Genomic DNA, 16,920 nt, shown 5'->3' with positions numbered 1-16,920 from the left:
TGATAAAAATGCTTAAAATTCTTATTTATTATGGACATTTAGTCAGCATAGTAGCATGCTTTTCAAAGAAAACAATGGACAGTATTTCCAGGCACACAGATTGCATATTTTGTGAACTTCATTCAAACTCAGATAAAGTAGAACCACCTCATGTCTATTTATGGATAATAAAATGGGGGTGGTGATCACCTTGTTTAAATACTTAATAAGAGAAATAAAAAATGTAAAACTATAAAATTAAGTATATTTAAAAATCATAGTGAAGTTATGTTTCTAGGAAGGAATTTTATTTCCAGACATCACTAACTTCTAACTATCACCTTGCATGGTTATATTTCCTAGTCATTAAATGTTTATAGTGATGTGCTTGTGGTATCTGTCGCACTGATTTAAGAACACATTTTGGTCATTACTATCTCTTGCTGTTTGCCTGCAGTGAGCTCTCACATAATTAGGGCTGAATACACTGCACTTTTAAAATTAAACCAAGCCTCTGGGAAAGAATCATGGAAATAGATGGTTAAAGGACACCCAGGCAATTAGCAAGCATGATAAAGTTAAAAATTGAAGATAGGAAAGTAGGTTAAGAGCTTTTCTCTCTCTTTCCAACATGATGTGTTGATACAGAAGGAATATACATTAGATTTATTTTACACAGAAAAGAGATATAGAAGCAGTCTACATTTTAGTAACTATGTAAATCCCTTTACTACTTTCTAATGGATTATTATACTTTTTAAGCACAAAATTCTGAAATAATTCTTGACTGACTTTAAAAATTAACCTGAAAATACTTTATGCTTTCTAGAATCACAATAGTGTAACAATAGAATAATAAAGACTTAACAGTTGAATATCTGAGATAATTTTACCCCAGCAATTATTTCTTTTTTTAACAACAAAAAAAAATGCAAAAGTATTGACTATCTGTGATGGTTTGCAACAAAATTCTCAGAAATAAATACTAAAAAATTATAAAATTTAGCTGATAATTAAATATTATAGCATGGGTGTATATTTTATTTTCCCTATTGGCATTCTTTCCCTCCAATAAAAGTTAAATCTTCACGTGCCTGTCTTCTTTACTAGACAGCCTCTGAAGGATCGTTCCTGGTAGTTTCATTTTTCTCACATCTAAAGCACCTAGTGCTCCCTGAAAACATACTCAGTACTCAGTAAATATTTATTGAATGAGTGAATTCATGAATATAATCCAATGTCTTTTAGATAAAGACTATTACTTACTTGTACTTATATATTAATCACTTAAAAGGATAATAAAGAGAAACTAAAAAGGGAATTTAACCTATGTTAAATATCCTCTAGGTGTCAAGCACCTTTTACATAGTATCTTATTATCACAACATCCTTAAGGAGACAGATAATATTTTCTCAAATTTTACAGACTAACTTCAAAGGGATTGAACATCTCCTCAAATCAAGTTAGAAGAGTTAGGGTTCTGACTTTTCTGAGATCATGTCTGGGTCATTTTCCCACCATAAAGTTGCATTATGTTGGTTTGCCTTAGCATACTTAGGGTTTTGCTTAAAATACAAATCAGATCTATGAGCAAAACAGAAAGGTAATAGTGATATTACACTTTTTTTTTCATTATAGCCTGATCTTTCTTTTTGAAAATCAGTATCTCTTCCCCATTGTTTCCTTATTTTTATTGTAAAATAAACAGATACAGAAAACAGTGATTTATTATAAATCCAACATCCTTGAAGCCACCACCCAGGGCAAGAAGTAGAACTTTATCACCACCACCTCCAGGAAGCCCTTCCATGTGTACCATCCCAATCACAGCTCCCTAGGGCCCTCTGAAATAATAGTTCTGTTGACTTTCATAATAGTTGCTCCCTTGAATTTCTTTACATAGTTTCATCACAATTATGCATTCTTAAATTGCATAGTTTAGTCTGCCTCAAACCTCCGTTCTCAGAGTGTCTCATAATCTACAAATTCCCCCCCCCCCACCCCATTCTTTTTCTTACTATTTATCTGCTGAAGAGCCTGGGTGGCAGGCCCATCGATTCTCCAACACTGGATTTGGCTGATTACATGTTCAGGGGCCAAATTCAGCATGTTCCTTAGCCATCTGTATTTCCTGGAGTTTGGCACCGGGACCCAGAGGCTAGATGAAACTGAGATTCCATTCCCTTGGCAAAACTATGGGTGGTGTGTGCTCTTGAATCGAGAAAATGCAATTCTTGGTTTTGCTCTCTCTTGTTATTAATGGCCATTGATGCTCAACATCTAGATGCATTAATTGGATGATAGTGGTAAAATGGTGATTTTCTAATAATATCATTACCTTTTCACATATTAACTTTAACAATCTGTAAAGACACCCTTCCTGATCTACTATTTGGCTGCACATTGGTTCAGATAATATAGGCAAAGCAGGGTAAACACTTGATTTGTTTATTTACCCAAGTTTCAAGGAATTGAGTCCTCGTGAGTTTCAGAGGTTAACCATTTTTTTGTATCATTATGAACTCAAACGTAAACATTTGCTGAGTGAATTTGTTGAAATTCTCATCCTTTTTGAAATTCATCTTGGCTTCTTCTTCGAATTGGCTCCTGATTCCTTTCTATATACTGTGGTAGTCATTGATAATTTCCTTATTATCTGGTATGTAAAGCTGTTTCAGGCCCTTAATACATACTTCCAGCCCCAGTCCTGGGATCAGCCATTTTTCCTCTTGAAATTCCCACAGACTTCTTGCTCTTGGACTGTGCCAATCCCCTATCCCGGTTTCGGTTGCTTCTCCAGAAAGTATCTATTGTTTAGGTAGGAGGCCTGCCTATTCTCTGATCTAGCAGATAACCTTGATTCTCATTATTTCCTTCCTTCAACCTACAAGGAGGTTCAAAACAAAAACAAAAACAAAAACAAGAACAAAAAAACAAAGGGCTTACAGTGTGTGCAGGTTTGTCCCAACCTATTTATTTTTTAGGTTCATGGTGATAGTTTTGCTATAAATGTTGCCCATGTGTTTTGGGTTTGGCCATCTATCTGCTCCTTTTTTTATGTGCAAAAACTAAGCTGCCACTATCATCTAAGACTCAAGTTCCTTTTCCTTTTAAAAATTATGTCAACTTCAATTTTCTTTTATCAAGACCTATGATATCCTTTCCATGAACATTACACAAAGATCACTTTGTGCTTATACAGAAAAAAATTGGTTGGAATTTTTTTTTTTTTTTTTTTTGTAACTTGGTGAACACAATAAAAGAACCTACTTACCACAGAGTCAAAGTTCAAAGTAATTTTCTTTCAAAACACTGATTCAATATTTTATTAACTATACCTATAGAAAAAGTGTTAATTTCCAATTCCCTCACAATACGTCACTGTTATACCAAGGCAACACATTTTGGCAAAAGAAAAAAAAATGATACATACAAAATAGTAATGTTATTCCTTCTTAAATAATGTTATTCCTTCTTAATGTCATTGCCCAAAGAGAGATATTTTCAGCTCTATTTTGATGAAGATAGCATTGATTCCAAAGGCAATGACATTTAAATAGCATTTATGGGGCTGCAAAACAAGAGTCATCCCAAGATACCCACAACATATATTCCCAAATTTTTTAAAACCTACATAAAAACAAGAATTACAGTAACCAGAATTAATACAAGTATGTATGCATATTATTTTAAATAGCTTCAAACTTTATTTCTCAATACATGTATATGTTTGTTAGGCTATCTGCATTAAATTAAAATATTCCATTTTTTATAGCACATATAGGGAGAAAGGCCATCTGGTTGTTGAAACTTGTGTATAAAAACCAAGACTGAGGATAATGTTGCTAAAATGTCTTCATTCACTCATATTTACTTTATGCCAGGCATGGATCTAGGCTTGGGAATATAGTGCTTTATATAGGGGTTATAGTTAAGCCCCTAAGTGAGGCTTAATTATAGATGAGGAAAGATCATAATCAAATTAGATAAATGGAATACTTCATGTAATATAATAAATTGTGTTAAGTTCTATGAAGAAAAGGCAGGGCAGAGATATGGGGAATAACTGATAAGCAGGGCTTTGGACAAGGTTGAAATTTTACTCAAGTTATATTTGTTTATATCTTTCTACTATTATGAAAAATATTATAGTGATCATCCTTGTATCCAAGTATTTGTGAACAGGTCATATCTTTTCTGTAAGATAATTTTCTAGCTTATACATTTTCAAGAACTTTTTATAAGGGTCAAATAGACCTTCAGATAGGTCTTCAGAGTACTATGTTGGAAAGCTCAGCCCCATGGTAACATTATTAAGTAACTGATTAATATTTTTCTAGGAACTCTGATTTCAGTTTTTTTGACCTTTTATAAATTTCAATGTTTTTGGATTTAGTTTTACTGCAAACTGATGAGAACAGACTTTATTCGACTATTTTAATTGATTAATACTACATATTTTATAACATCTTTTATACATTGATTTTTCAATTTTTTTTTAATTTCAAATTTGGGTATACAGTTTATATTTTTGGCTTTTGTAGTCAGTGATTCTTTTTCTATTATATATCTTCAATTGTGGTTGTTAATACATAGGAAAGTTATTAATATATTTTAACATATTTATCTTATAATCATCCATCCTACTGAACTTTGTCATTACTTTGATCACTTATCAGTTGGTTCAATCAGCTTTTTAAAACAGGTAAACAGCATCTGAAAAAAATTTAGTGTCCCCTCATTCCAAATATGTTTCTAGCTATACCTTTGTGCCTTACTGCTGACTGACCCATCAAGGACAAACCTCTATTAAATCCCTGCTGACCAAGTATCTAGCCTCAGAACTAAACTTCTTGGTTGGGATTTCTCTACCTCTCAAGATAAGTCTTTCTAGCTACAGTTTTAATTCTTAAATGGCTCGTCCAAACAAAAGTCTGTCTCCAGGTATCGTCCATCCATTCTACTTAGTATCGTATTTCTGTGTAAGACATTAGATAGTTCAGGAAGTATTAACTTGGACCAAAAATAAATGTGCTTGCAGGGAACCACAAACCTCTTGAAGTCACAGACAAAATTTTGTGAATATATGCACTTTTCTAGGACAGAGGATCCGTAGCTTTCATTCGATTCTTAAAGTATTCTATGAGCCTGACAGCCTAAGAGTCACTCAATGGATAGGCATGAATGATTAGTATAATCAATAATTAGAGCTAATGGAATTCTTGGGTTATTTATATTATTGAATACATGCACAACCATAACTAGGTGGTGTCAGCATATATCTCTGCTCTTTTATATATCAAAAAATACATCTGAATCCCAGGTAACATATTTGCCTCTAATCTTCAGCCTAATTCAGTTATATGATTATTCAAAACAAATACCATATGTATTACTCAGAACAAAGAACCTTTTTAAAAAATAATTATTTAAATAATGAATAACTCTTCCATAGAAAAAATAAAGAATACTATTTTCCTATCCATACCACTAATACAACATCCAGTATTCATTTTTTCAGCCTCTGCTCATATCTCTCAAATAACCAAGACTATAATTTTTAATAAGGTATATTATCCTTAAAAAACAAGGCTAACACATTCTGCAAGGGTAATAAGTGACATCTGCTATAAAGTGATGTAAAAAAATCTTTAAATCATTCTTTCAAATATGCCATCTTTCTTAAATTATATTTCCAAATAACCATTTTTCACAGACTATTAAATTTGACAATAAAAAAATGAAGGAATTTAGCAAGTTATGAATCATCTTATTTGGCTCATATATAACATCTAACTGATTTGAAATAAGATCGCAAATGGTTTAACTATGCCACTTTCTGATGAAAATAAAGATTAACAGGAAGGAGTACAAGCAACTCAATGCCTTTAGAATTTTCCCTAAAAGCTATTCTAAATGTTCAATACCATAGCATTCTATACCGACTTAGAAGATAATAACAGTATATCTGGAAAATTTTGCAGATAGAGGATTAATTAAAAGTTTTCCGATGCTAATTGCTTCACGAATGAATCTATTTCACATAGCACACACAGAAATTGCCATTATACGTCAGGGCTTCTGCTGCCCAGACTTCTAAGATAAAAAGAAAATAGAAGAGTCTAACACTTAACATGGCCCTGCCTTCAGAGATACATTTGCCTTAAAGAATTCTGAAGATTATTAAGTATGTATAAAGATAGTATTTTCTTTTCTCAAATAGTTCACACACCTTAATTCTGTTTCAATTTTAATTTTATAATAATAGTTAACACATAGCATTCAGCATAATCTCCAAGCACTATGCATCTAGACACTATAAAATATTTATAATATTAACATAAAATATGTATCACTCCAACAACCTGACAAGATACATATATTATTTTCCTCATTTTATAATTGAGGAAACTAAAGCCCAGAATTTTGTAGAACATTACATTATTGTTTAACTTCCAGTATTTTTCCCACGTGTCGATATGTAAATTTCTCTTTGAAAAGTTTTAGTTGTTTGTTTGTTTTTTTCTGACTCAGTTGTGCTCTTAAGCTTCTGTGTGAGGACCCTTGGTAGGGTCTTTACCTTTCTTGATGGTGAGCACTCTCTGAATTTCTCAGAAAAGACATTTCACTTCCTGCTATCTGGAAAATTTTGTTTAAAATGTCTCTGTTAAAATAAATAAATAAATAAATAAATAAATAAATAAATAAATAAGTCTCTTAATTCCATATATCCATTTTCACACTTTGTTCTCATTCTGAAACTCTTTTTTTAGATTTTGACCTTATGAATTATCCTTTATTTTGTTTATATTTTCTATTCTTTTTTTTGCCCTAATTCTAAGAGATTTCCTAGACTTTATATGCCAACTTATTACACGTGAGCATTTTCTTCTTACTTTCTGGCTATTCTTTTCATAGCAATATTTTTCTTATTGTATACATAAAATATCTTCCTGAAGATATAATTCATACAAATTTTTAATAATGTTGTAATTTCCCTTAACCCCAAATGCCTCTCTGTTCTCTGGACTTTCTTTTGCTGTTTGATTTAGTCTTTCTTACAATGGAGACTTTTCTCAAAAGACCCATAACCTTTTGCTTACATATCATATTAGATGATAGAATAACAAAATATAATTACAATCTCTACATATGCAAGGCTTTCTGCAAAGTCGTTAGATAATGAATAAGAATTTTTAGGCCTTGAATGTCTCCCTTTGGATATATTTTTCTCCAGTTTCCTGCTTGGGGAGAATTGAACTGGCTCCAAGCATTCTAATGTTAAGACTGAAAGTTCTCTATTCACTATGAAGACCCTCATTTAATCCGCCTGGTTTCATCCTGGTGTTCCTGAAGACTGTTTCTTAGCTAGTACTTTATGTCCTAAACACTTCTGGGGTTCAATGGTGAAGTACTGTAAAAGTAATTTACAGAAATTTATAATTTCTCCATTAGTCTTCTATTTTCCAAAATGTTTTTGAGATCTCTTGTTCTCTGCTTTCTCCTCTTTCTTCTATTTAGCTATTTATATATGTGTTTTCTCATATTATTTTGGAATGGTTTAAAGAGGTAAGAAGAATAAATAATTAGGTTTAATCCACAATGTTTCCCTGAAGGTTAGAATTATTTATCTTGCTTCCTTTTTGGTAAAAGAGTTGGAGTGACAGAATTAAGATTCAGAAGGGCTGAATTCCTGGCCCAGTTCTTACAATCAATCTATGTCACCATGTTCATGCTGCTTAACCTCCCTGCAGTTTCATTTAGTCATCTATACTGGGCAGAGAAATGTAATAGTTGTGACAAGTCCTTGCAGGTGGCAGTGGGGAGTGAATGCTAGGTATTGCTATAGGGAAAGAAAGAGCTTTCCTTATCTGGATTTACTAACTCTAAGATTAAATGTGTGTACATCCTGGTTGCAGATTAATTCTTTATCCATTTATTGAATATTTGTTAAAAGTCTTTTATGTTGACCCAGTAACTTCAATCCAAAGAGAAATGAAAATACATCTCTGCTCATGAAATTGTGCAAGAATATTCATATCAGCAGTAATCATAATAACTAAAAGGTAGAAACAATGCAGATGTGCAATTGATGAATGGATTAACAAAATTTGGTATATTCATACAACAAAACAGTATTCAGTAAAAAAGAGAACATATTGAAACATGCTACAACATGAATGAAACTTGAAAATATGCTAATTGAAGTAAGCCAATAACAGACTACATCTCATTCCATTGAAACGAAATGTCCAGAAAAAAAAAAAAAAAGTCTCTAGAGACAGAAAGTAGAAAGTAGGTGGTTGCTTATAGCTATGAGGGTAGAGGGAAAGAGGAGACAGAAATGAGTGCTAATGGGAATGGGCTTCTACTTGGATAATATTTTCTAAAATTCATTTGGGTAATGGTTGTACAACTATGTGAACATATTAAAAATCAATCATACACATTAAATGAGAATTATATTGTATCTGAATTATATCTCAAAAATTGTTTAAAAATAGAGCATCTGAGAAAATTTAAGCAGAAAAAAATCTCTTACGTGTACTTTTATGGCATTAGGAATATAAAATTGGGTAATATTGAAGAGGTCATGGAACTTAAATTCTAGTGAAGGGACATACATAAAAGATAATTATAAATTCCAGTGAAATTAGAGACTCAAATAATTAAGTAGATGGTAGAGGTTGAGGGTGATCACAATGATTAAACTGAAATCCAAGTGACAAGGAGAAGCTAGCTGTGGTGCAGAATGACAAAAAGTGAAAAGAGAATTTTAGGCAGTGAGCTTAAGTGTCACATCAAAATCTCTGGGACAGGAGAGAACTCAGTTTACTGTAGGAGCTTAAAATTGACTCAAGTGTCTAGAAAACAGTGAGGGAGCAAGCTGTGGGTGATGAGATTACATAGATAAATTGAAATTATGCAAGAACTTGTATAGATGTAGCTCAAATGTATATCTTGTAGCTCAAATGTATTCTAAAAGTAATGGGAAGCCTCTGAAGGGTTGTAAGCAGCACGGTATTATTAGACATTAAATCATATTATCTGCTTTTTAAGGTTACTTTTCCCACTCTATGATGAATAGAATATAGTTTTGACTTTCTGTCCTAACACTGCTTATGCACATCTAAACAGAAATATCAACCACACTGGTAAACCTACATTATTCATAATTTTTAAAAGTGTCTCAACTGGTGGCAGTATTAAATTGGTAAAGTCGATATGGATAGAATCTGTAAAATGTTCATAGTCAGTAATTCCATTCCCTGAACTCTGCCCAAAATATAATGAAGAGTAACGCACAAAGATGTCCACTGCAGCACTATTTAACATGAATATACAAGATTTGTAAATAGTTGCTAACTCTGTTTACATGTACTTAGCCTTACTAATTTAGAGTTATAGTTAATGTCTTGAAAATAAAAACAGGTCTATGTAAATAAGACGATCCAATTGTAAATCCAGAACATATATAATTCTGCTACTTTAAGTGGTCAGTTATTAGGTGAATTGGTTAAAATATACGATTTTATTTATTTATCCACGAGAGACACACAGAGAGAGAGAGAGAGAGACAGAGAGAGAGAGAGAGAGAGGCAGAGACACAGGCAGAGGGAGAAGCAGGCTCCATGCAGGGAGCCAGACATGGGACTTGATTCCAGGTCTCCTGGATCACACCCTGGGCCAAAGGTAGCACTAAACCATTGAGCCACGTGAGCTGCCCTGGTTCAAGAATATTATGGGGAAATTAACTAACAAACTTGAAAAGGGTCATCACATCAATTTTTGTCATTCACACTTGGGTGAAATGTGTCAGATAAGTGTTCAACTCAAAAATAATCAATGTCAATATACATGCTTATGTGCATAATCATATACAGATGTCCCCTGGATAGTTTCTACCCACATGCACAACATACATACACACACACACACACACACTACAGAGAATTAATAGAACAAAGATGGTTTATTGTGCAAAAACACAGATAATTCCATAATTCACCAGGAAGCATCACCATAGTCCCTTGATTTTTTTTTTTTCTGGAAAAATAACGGTAAGTTGTACATCAAGGTACCTTTACAATGAAAATGATTTGTAGAAGAAAAGTACTTAGTAGAAGTAAAAATAGTCTCTTTTTCCTAGAGTAAGCAGATTTTTTTCTTCATTACCACCACCTCTGCTGCTAAAATATATAGTGTCAGCTTAATTCATAGTTTGTTACTTCTTTATAGAAAATGATAAAATGGAAATTTGTCACAGATTCAGAAAATGTTCAGTATTCTTTATGTAGTGCTATGGTCTACCATAATTTGTACTGTAATTTCAAGAAACTGTATTTGAAATTCCTCACCCCTAGCCCATCGTCTCTAAGTACCGAAGTAAATTATCTGCTAAATAAAACAATTACAGTTAGAACGGCAAAATGTTCACATGAACATCACATCAGATATATTTTGCTTGTCTCTTACTCACTTTGGGATATAAGTTCATTGAGTGGAATAACGCAGAATTAAAAAATACTACTTAAATTGCCTTTTGGGGGGCAGCCCGGGTGGTTCAGCGGTTTAGCGCCGCCTTCAGCCCGGGGCGTGATCCTGAGAACCCGGGATCAAGTCCCATGCCAGTCACATTCCCTGCATGGAGCCTGCTTCTCCCTCTGCCTGTATCTCTGCCTCTCTTTCTCCTCCCTGTGTTTCTCATGAATAAATAAAAATAAAGTATTTTTAAAAAATTGCCTTTTGGGATTGGTGTTGTTTTGGTTTATGGTTTTTGACCAAGTAGATATAGTTTGATTATATTTTGTCAAATGAGCTCAGGATAATAAGTAATATATTGTTCCAATGCATTATTTGCATTACCCATCAACATCCAAGTTCATAAATATAAGTCTACATAATTAAATGTGAATTGGTAAAAATGCATCTGCCCAAAGACTCTCAATTTATACCAGTCCTCAAAAGTAGGTTTAAAGGGAAAGCTGCTCAGACAAAAATGCAAAACCTCTTGTAACATTTTAGTAGTACAGTATCACTGTCATATCTACCAAATGTAATGAAATAGTGAAATAAAATTTAGCTTTATAACTTACATGTATACTAAGAAAAAGTAATAGAATAAATTCATACTTACAAATATATTTCAAATAATATCACTTTAATCAGGCCTAAAGCCACTAAGGGAAACTTAATTGAGGGGAACCTGCGTGGCTCAGTGGGTTCAGCATCTGCTTTTAGCTCATGATCCTAGGATCCTGGGATCGAGTCCCACATCAGGCTCCCCCTAGGGAGCCTGCTTCTCCCTCTGCCTGTGTCTCTGCCTCTGTGTCTCTTATGAATGAATGAATGAATGAATAAATAAATAAATAAATAAATAAATAAATAAATAAATAAATTTTAAAAAGAAAAACTTAATTGAATTTATAAGCTATTAAAAAGTTCACCTAATAGAAAATAAATTCTTAAGGTAAATTTTGGATGTTGATATGGAAAGTAAATAGAGGAGCATTGCTGGGAGAGTACAGACTGCATTCAGCACAAAGATACATAACAGTAGGCTAATTAGTCCTTAAAGCCCAGAAGGTTGAATTGTTTTTTCAGGAGAAGCTCCTGGAAACAAAGGTTTCTCTCTAACTTACTGTGTGAAAATGGGTGAAGCCTCCCTTCACTAATGAACACATCAGTGATCTCTGACATCACTACTATTAATGGCTGCAGCACGAGGCAGGGATGCAAGACCAGAAATGGCAACATCTTCAGGAAGTGACTCCTGTCTCTAGAGTCCTTCTGTACTTATGACACAATAAGCTTTTCGTACAGTTATTCACACTAATTGATGAAAAGCAGTGAAAGAAATAACAAGTCAAAATATCAAATCTCCTCCTTTACCAGAGGCAAGATATGGGCTGACGATATATATGAAATGGGAGCATTATCTATAAAAGAGCCCTTATATAAGCTTGATCCAGAAAAATAATATCAGAATCCTTGAAATGACAAAGAGTCCGGTGATAAATTCTTTCAAGGTAAATTATGCCCATAATAAAAACCAATAGCAAAAGTACTCTACTCTTCCAATCCACTTGAATGATAGTATCATAACTATGGATTGACTCTGAGAGCACAATGCTAGGTCAGTGTCAATTTTTTATTAAATAAATATAAAGTAAAATTTTAGCTAACAAATATATAATCATTATTAGTGATCTCAAAAAATCACACTTAACCTCCTAATCAGATACTTACTTGTTTGTGTGTGTGTGTGTGTGTGTGTGTGTTGTGCACATGAAACTCAGTAAGACTGAGACCATAGCCTCACTACACAAAGCTCAGTGTAATTTTACTTTTTAAGGAACTATTTTTTTCCTAGTTTGGGTGATGACATACCATGATATAAACAAAAACATAAGAATCTCTTTACTAAACTCTCTAGCTCCCACCCAATTATTTCTAAAAAACAAAACAAAATCAAGTCTTATGAGAATAAAATCAAAGGCTATGTTCCTTCGGGAGGCTCTAGGGGAGAATACACTCCATGCCTTTTCCAGCTTTCAGACACTGAACGCCTCCATCGGCTCCTGGGACATCACTGTGATCTCTGCTTCCATCATCACATTTCCCTTTCTGCTACCCAGTTATTTCTAACAGTATTGGGCGTATTTGATAGTTGACTCTTCTTTAGTCCCTGAAGATTTCTAACATCATCCTGCCCTGAGAAAGAAGGGAAATACAGAGCTTCTGCCCTACTTACACCGGAGGTAGAAGAAAACTACCTGCCAGACACAGCAATAGCTCTCTGGGGCTGGTGGCTGAGAGAAGCACCTAGCTAGTTCTGCAGGAGTCGCAGTGGGAGCACAGCCCGGCCACTAGAGGGAAGTGGAAAGGGACTCGCCTTGGAAGTCATCCGGAAAAGGGATACTAGATCTCAGCACAGTGTCAAAATCCTGACATGCCCTGGAGTAGCAGGCTTACACTACATTCAGCGGTATGGGGCTGACCAAAAAGCAGAGTGAGTAAATTTCCTTGGCCATGCTAAAGTTTATGCAAGTATCAAGTATCAAAAACAACAACAACAAAGAAAAACCCTTTATTTCCAGTATTCCCACAACCCTCCATGGAAATTTATTCTTAAGTGTCACTTTTTCTGTGGCTAAATTATAACTGAACCTAAGTTAGGTGTTATAGGAATCATGGCAAAACCCTGCCCTTAAAGTGTCTTCTGCAGGAAGGAGCCTGAGGTGAACAGATCGTAACCATAACATTTCTATTATGTTAGAGATTATTCCCATATTGCTTTTCCTTTAGGGAAAAAAGTACTGCCAGAATTTTGTCTTTCTTGTTTCTGCTTTTGTCATTACGTTATCCTAACATGTAACAGGTTTTGAGAAATCTTCTACTGGCATTAAGTAAGATCGTATAAAATATTAATGATATAATAATATTTAAATATCTTCATATATGCAAATAAATAGGCAAATGATTACTTCTTTAGTTTTTTTGTTTTAGAAAACTGGTATATATTGTAATTATGAGTTTTAAAATCTACCTTTTTCAGATACCTTCCAGCTAAAACCTAAACCTAGTAATAGTTTAATTTATGTCTGTCATTTCCTTTTTCCAGTTATGCGTGAGAAAACCAAATATTGCAAACTACTCCACAGTTGAGTTAGCTTGGAGTATTACCTCACTTTTTCATCATTTCTTATTTCTTTGAAATGTATGATAAAAATAAACCATCATCTGATGTCAGGTAATTTCTTATTTAGTGACATTTTTTGTTGTTTTTAAAAGACATATTTTGTCTCAGATGACTCACTTGAGAAACTGTGGAGAATCTCTAATTTTATGAATTTCATTAATTCAAAAGATACCAGTACATTATTCCAATTCCTGAAAGGCAGGAATGTTTTTATCCAGTAGGTGTGAAAGTTTAATTATTTAATATGTGTCACCATTTTGAAAAGTGTAATCTCTTTTCACATGTTCAAGAATTAAAAGTATCAGAAGTAATCAAGAACGCTCACTTAATTGAAGTAAAATTAAATAAAGTGTAGCATTTTATTTGCATGTGAATGGCGAACTACATATATTTCTGGAAACACCATGCTTGCTTTTGTTATTAAAGGGTGTTTCCGTGTAAACTTTTTTCATGATGAAAAGGTAATAGGTTGTAACATATTTCCACCAAGGACTGAGGTAGAGATAATATTCTACATTTGATTTTAACCTTTAAAATTCTAAAGGACATGACAATCTAAGACACCTTAAAACAAGGTCATTTATAGGTTTGCTTCATCTTCCTGATGAAGGAAACATGGTTGATTATTTAGTAGATCCTCAAATGTAAACATCAGGTTGATGATTTAGTAGATCCTCTCAATGTAAACATCATTGCAGGTCCAGCTCTTAATTTGCCATAGACTATAAATGTCATGAGATTTTACAAGTCTTCCTTTGGACTTTGTAATATTTTTTTTTTCAAATAAGAACCTTAAAATGATGCACTTCCTAGATTCCATTCGTTCTACGTATAAATAATAGGGGCTACTGATTTCTGAGACAATATTATAAACTCCAAAGAGGGTGAAGACAGTAACTCCAAAGCTTTGTGTGGCAGGAGTTTGCGTTTCCCACAGCTGAAGTCATTCAGCACTGTGGACAGCTCCTGCCAAGGCAACGAGTTGATGGCAAGGTCCCTTACCCGTAAGTAACTCAAAGCAACGCTGCTTTTTATTGCCCTGTCCGTGTGCTGTTTCATAGACGCCTATTGAAACTGCACAGTTTGCACACAGACTCCTTCCACCGGTTCCTCTTCGAAAGAGTTCAGTGAAATAATAAATAAATAATAAATGCCACCCTGAGTTTTCTCCTTGCACACGGGAAGCCCAGCCTTACTCGGGAGCTGCAGGGCGTGCGCACGCTAATAAGAGGATCTCCTTCGCGACCTTCATTTGATAATCTCTAAACGTGCTTATGACCGAATGAATACTTGGGCGACAAATAAGATGGGGAAACGTCTTAATTCTAATGCTCCGAAGAAGCAGTCTCCCTGACAGCTGACAGCTCTCTCTGCCCTTGTTCCCCAGCCGGGGAGACGGGGAAAGAGATTCCTGAAACAGACCTGTAGTCAAGGTCAAGAAAAGGGTGTCCCTGGGCTTCGGGGAGGGGCTCTGGAAACTACCCTCGCCCCACCCCCTCGCCCCACCCCCACCCCCACCCCCGCCTGGGTTTCGGGAACTCCAAGCTTCCTGCCCCGCCGCTGCCCAACCTGGCCGCGCCTGCTCCGCTCAGATCTCAAGTCGGGGACTATCCAAGCGCACCCTGCCCTTCCGCAGGCTGCCAGCCACTATTCTGAAGAAATGCACTGAGGATGCCCAGTGCCTATAAGCAGATGAAAAAGAAAAAAAAAAAAAAATTAACATTCCCCAGGGGCGAGAAGCGGCTGGAGCGGCTAGGACTTGTGAGTCCCCGTCTCCGCGCGCCCCATCCTCTCTCCGCAAGCCCAGGAGCGCCTTTTCCTCCCGCTTCCCCGGGGAGCGGCGCCAGGAAGGGTGTCACCCCAAAGACGAATTCCTGGCCGCTTCCTTACACTCCCCATTTCCGAAGTAAAAGTTTTCCCGGCACGACGACTTCGCCTCCTCCCATCTGGAGGTCACCGTGGACTTCTTCCCCGGTGTGTCCCCAAAGTTCCCGAGGCGCAGGAGGCGAGCCTCCCTGGGATTCCCGGGCAACAGGAGCTCCTCATCACCGCCCCCCCAGCCACCACCCTCCTCCTCCTTCTCCTCCTCCTCCTCCTCCTCCTCCTCCTCCTCGGCGGAAACTAGTTGAAGAGGGGAGCCAGGATGAGCCCGAGCGCCAGCCGCCCGGCAGCGCCACCCCCGGCCCGCCCGGCGAGCCCTCCTCCCTCCGAGGCCCCGGGGCGCGCCCTCCCAGGCGCGGGGAAGCGCTGCTGGAGGGCGCGCCCCGGGAGGGAGGATGCGAGGGAGGGAGGATGGGAGGGAGGGGCGCCCCCCGCCCCCGCCCCCCCCCCCCCCCCCCCCCGGGGAGCGCTCACCTGAAATCGCTGTAAGGGTGGATAATCCAGAAGCCTGCAGTTTTAACCCTTTCCTGCTCCTTCTCCACCGCCTTCTGGCTCCCGAACATGCGGAGGGAAAATTTGTTGACCCCGGGCTGCAGCATGGAGGTGAACTGCCTCTGCATGAAGCCGTACTGCCGCCGGGGGCCCTCGGCGTCCTCGAAGCCCCCGGCCGGCTCCTCGCCCGCGCCGCCGCCGTCCACCTTGAAGCACACCGAGTTGCCGAGCTCCTTCGCGCCCGCGCCGCCGCCGCCCGGCGGGGTGCCCAGGCGCTTCTCGGCCGCGGCCGGCCCCGCGCCCGTCGCGGGCGCCTTGCCGGGGAAGGCGCTGCTGCCATCGTCCCGGCTGCTGGACGCGGAGTTGGGCTTGCCGCCTGCTTCCATGCCCGGGCGACGCGGCCGGCGACGGCGCGGGCTCCAGACTCGCCGGCCGCCCGGCGCGGGGGGCACGGGGCCCGGGGGGCGCGGGCGCGGGCGCGGGCGCGGGCGGGGGCGCGGGCGGGGGCGCTGGCGGGGGCCCGGGCCGGCTGCCGGCGAGCCCCGCTGCCCGTCGCGGCGGCGGCGGCGGCGGCGGCGGCTCCTGCTTCCCGCCCGCGCCGCGGCTCCCTGCGCGCCTCGCTCCCGCCGCCGCCGCTGCCGCTGCCGCTGCCCTCAGTGGCTGCGCTCCGGGCTCCGCCGCGGCTGGGCTGGGCTGGGCTGGGCTGGGCTGGGGCTGGGCTGGGGCTGGGCTGGGGCTGCCCGAGCGAGGCGAGGCGAGGCGAGGCGAGGCGAGGCGAGGCTGCGCGCAGCCCTCGCGCGCCAGCGCCGCCCCTCGGCCGCCCTCTGCCGGCCGGAGACGGAGTCTCCCCGCCCGCACCCCGCGC

The 16,920-nt window shown here is 38.1% G+C and overlaps 1 protein-coding gene across 1 annotated transcript in view; it reads right to left on the bottom strand.

Annotated features, from left to right (window-relative positions):
* The window catches only part of HCN1 (hyperpolarization activated cyclic nucleotide gated potassium channel 1), a 386,694-nt gene extending 370,253 nt beyond the window's left edge, over nucleotides 1-16,441 (bottom strand). The window contains exon 1 of the mRNA XM_038535146.1: nucleotides 16,038-16,441. Coding sequence (XP_038391074.1) covers nucleotides 16,038-16,441 — 404 coding nt within the window. The remainder of the gene's footprint in view (nucleotides 1-16,037) is intronic.
* Nucleotides 16,442-16,920: the final 479 nt, after the last annotated feature.

Source organism: Canis lupus, chromosome 4 (assembly GCF_011100685.1).
Source record: "Canis lupus familiaris isolate Mischka breed German Shepherd chromosome 4, alternate assembly UU_Cfam_GSD_1.0, whole genome shotgun sequence".
Taxonomy (NCBI): domain Eukaryota; kingdom Metazoa; phylum Chordata; class Mammalia; order Carnivora; family Canidae; genus Canis; species Canis lupus.
Note: the sequence above shows the minus strand (reverse complement) of the source record. Positions and strands in the feature narration are given on the sequence as shown.